The 8,796-nt window shown below is 41.2% G+C and overlaps 1 protein-coding gene across 2 annotated transcripts; it reads left to right on the plus strand.

The window, feature by feature from the left end:
* Positions 1-1,147: 1,147 nt before the first annotated feature.
* sp7 (Sp7 transcription factor) lies at positions 1,148-6,669 on the plus strand. 2 transcript variants are annotated; one of them, XM_024269184.2, is made up of 2 exons: positions 1,148-1,878; positions 3,008-6,669. In XM_024269184.2, exons 1-2 carry the CDS (start codon positions 1,858-1,860, stop codon positions 4,358-4,360), a joined length of 1,374 nt encoding a protein of 457 aa, XP_024124952.1. In that variant the 5' UTR covers positions 1,148-1,857; the 3' UTR covers positions 4,361-6,669. The 2 variants fall into 2 exon arrangements, with proteins under 2 accessions (XP_024124952.1, XP_024124951.1); XM_024269183.2 differs by having other exon boundaries at positions 1,149-1,893.
* Positions 6,670-8,796: the final 2,127 nt, after the last annotated feature.

An 8,796-nucleotide genomic window follows, 5' to 3' on the forward strand; every position in this document is an offset into this window, starting at 1 on the left:
CAACCACAGCACAAATAGCACAGACAACCGACGTCTGCACAACTGTGCATGAGGCGGGGGAGCTTGCACAGCTAGCTTGTCCCCGCTAGTTCCGCAGAGAAAGTGTGTGTTTGTGTTAGCCTGGGAGCGGTACTGGCAGCGCAGACTCTCCCTGGAAGGAGCTGTTCTCACTTTGTGACATCAGCTTGTGATGTTTTTGTAGGTTGGAAGGGGCTGGTGCTCAGAGCACAGGTTTTAAGAGGCATGAACAGATCAACATATCGCTTTGGGGTTGTTTATAGTGAGGATTGAACATTATAATACAATTAAAAGCTCAAAAAGTTGATTTTGGATGATATAGGTGCTTTAAAATCAATTGAACTGGGAATCATTGTAAAGAGGACAGTCGGGTGAAGACATAGCTAGGGACAAACGGATGGACAGACAGATCTAAAGGAATGTTAGTGACTGCATGTGCAGTCTTTGTTCTTCTACTCACATCCTTCTGGAATAAGAAAATAAAGCGATAAAGGTCAGTTTGAGAGCAGACTGCCAAATATAGCTGCTGTGTTCATGTGAGGGCCAGACTCTCCAGAACGACAAGCCCTTCTCTGACCATGCCCTGTAATTGAGGAGAAAAAAAGGACAGAAATTATATGTTTATTTTCGACAACAATTTTAATCTTCTGTGCTCTCCTTCAGAAAAAGAGACGCCCACAAAAAGACTCTGAGAATCTCTTTGCTAGACGCCGGCAGTGAAGATTTTGACCTTTTTATCGCCGCAAGAAATGAAATCCGGAGCACCAGAAAGCTGGGTCGGATCTAAAAAATGAGACAAATTGAAAGAGAAGAATGTTTGAAACATTTTTATGAGTTTTTTTAGGCTAAAAGTGTGAGAAAACCCCTTTTGCTCTATCATTTTTAAAAGACCCAACAATGCAAAAACAAATATTAATTTAGACAGATTTCTGTCTACAATGTGGCACTGTCATTTTAGTCTTAAAAAGGTGGAAAAAATTACTTACACAGGAATTTTCTGAGCTGATTTTCAAAGTTAAATCTTGTGTTTTGCATGATTACTTGGTGATTATAAAGTCTCGGTTTAAATCATTCATTTTTCAATTCCCATATTTTTTGTTTTTGAGAGACATCTTTCTTGAATCAACATCGTTGCCAGTCATCCCCCTGCAGAGTCTCAGACTTCAGCTAATTGGATGTGATAATCTCCCATTTATTTTATTAAACAACTTGATCCTTTTCCTTTTTGCATGATTCCGTCGCTCAGCCTCTTTAACCATCACACTAATGTCTGAAAAAGCAGTTAAGAGCATTTAAGACTATTGGAAACAGAGACAGGGGTTAAAACCAGAATAATAAAATCTCAGACAGAAACCACAAACTCGCTCAACTTCATTTCTTTTATACTTGTGGCAGAACTGCAGGCTGTTTTGTTATTTTCCATACAAAATCTGATTTTTTTTACTCAGTTATGATGTCCAGAACCGATGATGGTTAAATTTTCTCCATAGGGGTGCAGATCATCTCCTATAGGAGTGATGCTTACACATCATCTTAACTTAAAATAATCAAACCATCAGCTGATTAATGAGTAATCCATTCACGTAGTTGCTATAAATTCGATGCTCTCGTTTTAAAGAGGTGGGATCTCCTCTTTTTTAGCCACCAATCTCCGTCCGTTTGCCTCCATCCCGACTTTTTATTGCCTCTTCTTCAAAGAGCTCGTAAGCTATAATTAGGGGGCGGGGCCTCGGAGTCTCAAAACACTTCCCGGCGTGAGAGCCCGACTTCTTCCAAACTGTCCCGGGACTCGGAGCTGCGCCTCTCCCCTCTGCTTCCACGGGATTTTGTTTCTCAGGGATGGCCGCATCTATTCTGGAGGTAGGAAGTATAATTGTAAGTAAAAAAGTCTTTTTCTTTCTTCTTTTGTAAGATTAATCGATTGTAATTGGTGGAAAGAAAGAAAAAAAGTAATGTTTTGGACCAAGTTGTTGCACTCTTTCCTTATAGGGAATGGTAAAGCGGAACTTTATCATATTTAGATTGGAAATGCAAAAATAAAATTTAAAAAAAAAAAAGTTAAAGCTATTAAAATGTGTAACCGGTGCTTATTTGTGCAATTATATTCCAAATTTAAGTTTAATGTATTTCTCCAATACAGATTTGGAGCTGCAAGAAAATCAAAATATTAATCTAAAATTAAAAATACACAAGATAAAATATGTTTAAAAAAGTTGATGGTTAAAAATATAAAGTTCCTTTCACTTTAGTTTTATTTATAAACTCTCCTTTGACAGGAAGTCGATTGAAAACATTTTCAGATTACAATTTTTATTTGACATATTTTCATAAATTGCTAATTCAAGTTAAAGGCATGAAGATTTGAGACATTTTGTTAAACAAAATAATGGAAAAACGAATCATGCATAAAAATAGAGCTTGTTTTCCACTTTAAACAACAAAACATTACCATAAGTTACTAAACATTATCAGTCTATTTTTTTCTAGAATTAAAGTCAATTAGTGCTATTTTTTATGTAACTGAGGTTAAAAATGAAGAAACAGGTTTTATTTTTTAGTACTTTTCAATAAAACAGCATGAGATTTTCAAAATAATGGTTTACTCAGCTTACTGTTTAAAAATACATTAAAATGTACATCTTTTATGTATTTTTAAGTAATAACATTTTTTTTGCGCCTTAGTGTAATTAATGTCCCTATATGGAAAACTTTTATTGATATTTCAAAGCTTTTGAAACAAAAGTGTTCATCTATGGTTGAAACTCAAACTCATTAAAGAAGCCAGGATGTAAAGGAATGTCAGTTAGTTATTTTATCAGCTCAGCTAAACTTTCCCTAATGATGTTGAAAATGTGGAGACCAGGAAAAGCCGGTGGTGGCATTTCAACACACGTTTTTTATTAGAGTTGACACTGACAGAAGCAGCAGCTTGCAGCCATTTCCTCCAGACAGTCTCATTTTTTCTCATTTGCTCCCTTGTCGTCACCAGGAAGACGCACGCTATGGCTCCAGTCCTCTGGCTATGTTAACTGCTACCTGTAACAAGTTTGGCAGCACCAGCCCCGTCAGGGATTCGGCTACACCCGATAAGACCAGCACCACCACTCAAGTAAAGAAGCCGTACGCCATGACCTCTGACCTTCAAACGGCTAAAATCGGGCGGACGACGGACGCCAGTGGCCTGGCGGACTCCTACACTGGCTCCTTCACCACAGCTGGAGGAGGCGGCGGTGGCGGTGGGCTGCTTACTCCATCTGGAAGCCCCCCTTCTTCAGCTGGAGGCTACTCGACAGAATATAACCCCTTCTCCCACTCTTTCCAGACCTCAGTCTCCCAGGATCCGTCTCTCCTTGTGTCTAAAGCCCACGCCACAGCCGACTGCCTCAGCAGCGTGTACACCTCGCTGGATATGACGCACCCTTACGGCTCCTGGTACAAGACCGGAATCCACCCCGGCATTACTTCTGCCCCAGCTAACTCTACGTCCTCCTGGTGGGATGTCCACCCCAATTCTAACTGGCTGTCTGCAACACAGCCCCAAGCTGACGGAGGTCTCCAGGCCTCGCTGCAGCCTGTAGCCCCACAAGCGTCCCTCAGCCCCCAGCTGCCGAGCTACAGCACCGACTTTACGACTCTCAACCCAGCGCCGTACCCCTCAGTAGGGCTGGGGTCCTCCTCACATCTCCTCCAACCCTCCCAGCACATGTTGCCCCAGGACATGTACAAGCCCAAGCCTGTACCAAGCACAGGGCTAATTGAGAGTCCCATGGGCCTTAAGCCCACCAGGGGGTCAGGAGGTTATAGCGGCGGTGGGACGCCTGGCAGATCCTCATGCGACTGCCCCAACTGTCAGGAGCTGGAGAGGCTGGGAGCCTCGGCGGCATCTCTAAGGAAGAAACCGGTCCACAGCTGCCACATCCCAGGGTGTGGGAAGGTCTACGGCAAGGCCTCCCACCTGAAGGCCCACCTGCGCTGGCACACCGGCGAGAGGCCCTTCGTTTGCAACTGGCTGTTCTGCGGGAAGCGCTTCACCCGCTCCGATGAACTGGAGAGGCACGTGCGCACCCACACGCGGGAAAAGAAGTTCACCTGCTTGCTGTGCAACAAGCGCTTCACACGCAGCGACCACCTCTCCAAGCATCAGAAGACCCACGCTGACTCTGCAATGCAGGGCAAAGCCGGGGCTGTGGAGGGAGACACAGACCCTCGGGGGGAAGACACCCCAGAGCTCAACTCCAGCACGGCGCCGGCCAATCCCGTCACCGACCAGATCACCGCCGGAGAGGAAAAGACTGGCACGCCTAATGGAGTGGAGAACAGCAGTGGATTGTTGGAGATCTGACTGCTTTAAGGCTTCTTTCCAACACATTTCTACACGATAGAACCTTTTTTTCAAATGAAAATAGTTCTTTAAAAACATATAGACGTCTTGAAACAATGTTGGAAAAAACTGACATTCATTTTCTCTGGAACACACATAAACACAACACGCGCACAAGTCCACATTTGCATAACTGCGAACAAATGTGCCAGCGCATATAAATACATTCATGCATGCCCACAAAAATATGCGTGTTCAGAAACACATACAAGTAAACACGCTTGTGCATGCACACATCTTGAAGTCTGCTCACATTTTCTGCCTTTCAAATGAGACAAACCACTGAGGAAATTGAATCTGAAAAAAAGCAGAAGGAAAAGAACTCTGAGGCTGCAAAGAATGACGGAGTTGGAGCTGTGCATGCCAAGAGAACACTTTAATTTAAAACTGTATTCTGACATCTACCACACAATTGTCACAACCACCTTGATGTAAAGAATATTTGTCTTTTTGTTTTGTTTTGTCTAATTTAATTACATATTTACATGAATAATCTAATTTATGTCTTAAATTATACACATGGGAGATGATTTCTTGCAGAAAAATTTAGCTAAGAGGAAAAAATATGGTTGAAGACGGCCAAATAAAAATAAAATGCATTAAATTAAGACGTTTTTTTCTTATTTATTAGTTAAACTGTGGAGCTTGAAGGGAATGTTTTTTAGTTATTATTTATGGATCTTGAATTTTTAATATTTTTCTGTATCATCTTAGAATTGTTGGGTCTTCCACACCTGAAATGCAATGACTTAGAGATGCTTTTTTTATAATCAATGCTATAAATTGATTAGATTTTCTTAAATGTAATATTTTTCTACTTTAGTGTGTCTTCTTTGTGAATCTTGGAAATTCAAAAATTCACTTCAATTAAAAGCGATATAATTAATCAAGCTTTGTGTCTTTAATGGTATGGTAGACATGAGCTGCCGCTGTTTACTTTGCTGTGTAAAAATACTTTGTGTAGTGATGAAAAATCTCAAAGAGGTACAGAGTGTAAAGTTTTTGGTGTGGAATCTTGACAATTTTGGTGCTTTGAAGAGTAAAGATGTTACAAAAAAAAAACATTTTTTGTTCTTATTTCTGTGACTTCTCTGCCACCCTAATCCATGATCCCCTCACTTACTGTCCTTCTTTTCATATCTTTCCACCTCAATATGGCTAAGCAAATACTTTCATTATCTTCTGAGGGACAAACAAAGCCATTCACCAAATTGAAGTCCTACAATGACCCCCTTTCAGGGAGCCACTGTAGTTATACACAAGACAATTACTCCACTCTCCAGCCCGAGAGGGGTAATTACTGCGAGCAATGCTTCAGCGGAGTCAGGACAGGAGAAGAGATTAACTTGAAGGTGCATTGTTTGTTGGAAGAAGTGGTCAAACAAAAGACCCCAATTAAGGCAGGATGTCGGACCAAAGAAGGGGGATATGTGGAGAAACGAATGGAGAAAAGATCTGCGTTTTGGTTAAGTCACAAAGTGGCACTTGTCCATCTTTACGACACAGTTCCTGTCGAGTTTTTACAAACTCATAAAAATACTTCAGTTGGGAGGATGTCCTGCACTGTATTCAAAGATAGCTTCAAGGGATCCCTCAGACAGATGAACAATTTATTCTAGTGTTAAATCTGATGATTAATCAGACTTTGTGGAAAACTGCTCCAAAAAAAAAAAAAAAAGAGAGAGAGAAACATGAAGGAAAACACAAAGAAAACACAGAAGCAGTTGGAACCCCCAAGAGTTGTTGTAACATTTACACTTCTCAGGCTGTATGGTTCCAATTTGGGCCCTCTAATGAGCTGTAGTTGAGGTCAATTTATATAAAACATCTCTGGACCCACTCTGTCATCAAGGACCAGCGTGTTTATGGTGGTCTGAAGTGGCCACATGGTTGAGTCCGCAGCATAAAAGGCGAGCACGGGGAATGGGTATGGCTAGGGTGTGCCAGGCTAGCAAGTGGAGGGGGGTTAAGAAGAAGACGGTCAGTGGTTAAAAAAAAAAAAAAATCTTCGTTTTTCCCTTCTGCTGTTCTAAAATACACTCCTTCAGCAGTGGCGGTGGCAAAACTTTATTTTTACTTCTTTTATTTAAAAAGCCAGGAAATGTTAAATGTTGCTTCAAATAAGGTCATAAAAAAGAAAATATACATGTACTGGCACATGGAAGTGAAAGCAGAAACCAGACAATCTGTTCCATATGGCATGCCCACAAGAACCCATTTCTTCTATTTACAAAATCAAATCACCACAGATTTAATAAAAAAGAAAAAAACCTTATTCCATAGGATCCCAGACACACCTGCTTAAGCCATTACACATCCTATTTCTCATGTAACCGACACACTTTAAGTCATGCTATGTTTAGTTAGAGCTCTTTATTTGATGAGTTACACAAACGTGAGTTGCTTCTGCGACTCGGATTGCAGTTTTCAAATGAAAGGCTTCATCCTGATCTGCGGAGCAAAGAAGCTAATTAAGCTCCTTTCCTGCCATTATGTGATCCAAACTGACCAGTGGGGTAAAACAATTGATTTGACATCGCCACAGGCCGCGGGGCCTGTCTCTGCCTTCCGGGGCTGAGGAACCATAGGCATGACAAAAGCACAGGTGTCTGCAGGTGTGACCGCAGTGAGGAGTTCAGGACAGGAGGAGGGAGTAAAGAATGTCAGCATGCCCAGAGGCCTAGCAATCAGGACATAAGTAGGCAAGATAACAGCTTTTTTTAGGCAGGTAAGTTAACTGGAACAAACCACAACACGACCCGGAGAGCAGAGAGGGTCAAACGACGAAAAACAAAGGCTGAAGAGGAAATCATATCAGATAAGAGAGGGCAAAAGGTAAAAGAAGTAAAGCTATACCCTCTTTTTGTCGTTTAAATGTGAAGACAGGAAGCAACAATCACCAAAAAAGGTTTGCACCTTTGATCAAATATTATTTGATCTGCATAAACCCATTTTCATCTTACAAATCCACTCTTTGAGTCATTTCTCCAACTCTAATCGCTTTACGTTTTCTAACTTGAAAGCATCTCTTTAAAGTCTAAAGAGAGTCCTCCCTTGCTGCCCAATCCACCACACGCACCACTAAGTGAGACCATTTTGTTTATAGGTAGTGTGCAACGGCTGTGGGTGACTCTGTGCCCCCTTAAAAAATATAATACACTTCCCATTTAATGGCTTCCGGATGACAAATTGCTTCCAGGGTGAATTTAGGAAAGGAAATTTGCAGGTGTAGCTAGCGGAGGCTATTTTTTGCAGCAGCCACAGGTGAGTGATTGAATAATGTCATTTGTCCTTATGTTTGGACAGTTTTACATTTAGAGTTCAGCTTTTAATGATAGCTGAAATTATGGTTGAAACGGAAAGTTTTAGAAGTGAAATATCTCCTACGGAACAATATCAGAGACCCGTGTTGTTTATCAGGGGCGGGGCTACTCACTCCAAAAGCCACGCCCCCTCAGAAGAGATTTAGGAGACAGAAGCTTCAGATTGACATGAAAAAATGGCTTTTTAAGACAATTAGGTTGTGGGGTTTTGGTTAAAAACTTCATAATCATAATTAAAACAGGACTGGAAACATTTTTTAAATAAAAAAATTGTCAAAGGGGGACTTTAACTTAGCTTTTTAACTGTTCGCAGCCATTCCAGAGTTTTTTTTTACTAGAGACCGCGAAAGGTGAACTGATGTAGAAAGGGAACACTGTACTCTGTTCTTTTTGCCTGTGGGGAGTGGGGTTTAAGATAGGGACACAGACTGGAGAAGAGGGGAATATATTGTCTTGTTATTTTTGGGTCAATCTCAAAGCCAGATTGTGGGGGAAAAAAATAAATAAATCATGCGTCTCTAATATTGCTCAAGTGGGCCGGGGTTGCAGTTTGGGGACCCCTGCAATAAAAGGATAATTTTTTTTACTTTTTTCTGTGAAGATCTTAGAAAGGATTAATAATAAACAATTGGACATCTAACTTCCTGGAAAACCAGAAATGCTACGTTTAGACCCACCCTGCCATTTTTACATCTCTTTTGTTACCCTACAAACTGACCCCGACCCCACATCCAAGAAAACAGTTATGTGGTCTTCACAAGAAAAAGTTTGGGGACCCCTGTCCTAGATAAACAGTTGGAAAACCACTAAAAAAACGGATGGCCCATTATAACCTAGATGCCCAACAGTTATCTAGAGCCCTGTTAAAGTGCTGTTTCCTCTCGAAAATCCTTGTTTTCTTGATCATATTAAAACTGACACGGCCAAACCATTCTTGCATGCAACTCCGCGATAATTTCAACTCAAGCAACTAAGCCGTTCCGTGCGATGGTTAGTGTGAAGAAACCAACCAAATATAGTTCAATGAGTGGGGAGTGGAGCATAAAAAAACTAAATCCTTAGGGTGGAAAAACT

The sequence above is a fragment of the Oryzias melastigma genome, linkage group LG5 (genome assembly GCF_002922805.2).
Source record: "Oryzias melastigma strain HK-1 linkage group LG5, ASM292280v2, whole genome shotgun sequence".
In the NCBI taxonomy this organism is placed as follows: Eukaryota; Metazoa; Chordata; class Actinopteri; order Beloniformes; family Adrianichthyidae; genus Oryzias; species Oryzias melastigma.

Excerpts from the sequence above, each read along its gene's own strand:
- sp7 (XM_024269183.2), top strand. The coding sequence starts at position 1,858 with ATGGCCGCATCTATTCTGGAGGTAGGAAGTATAATT. Across the intron at positions 1,894-3,007 it reads TGGAGGTAGGAAGTATAATT|GAAGACGCACGCTATGGCTC; the intron begins GTAAGTAAAAAA and ends TGTCGTCACCAG.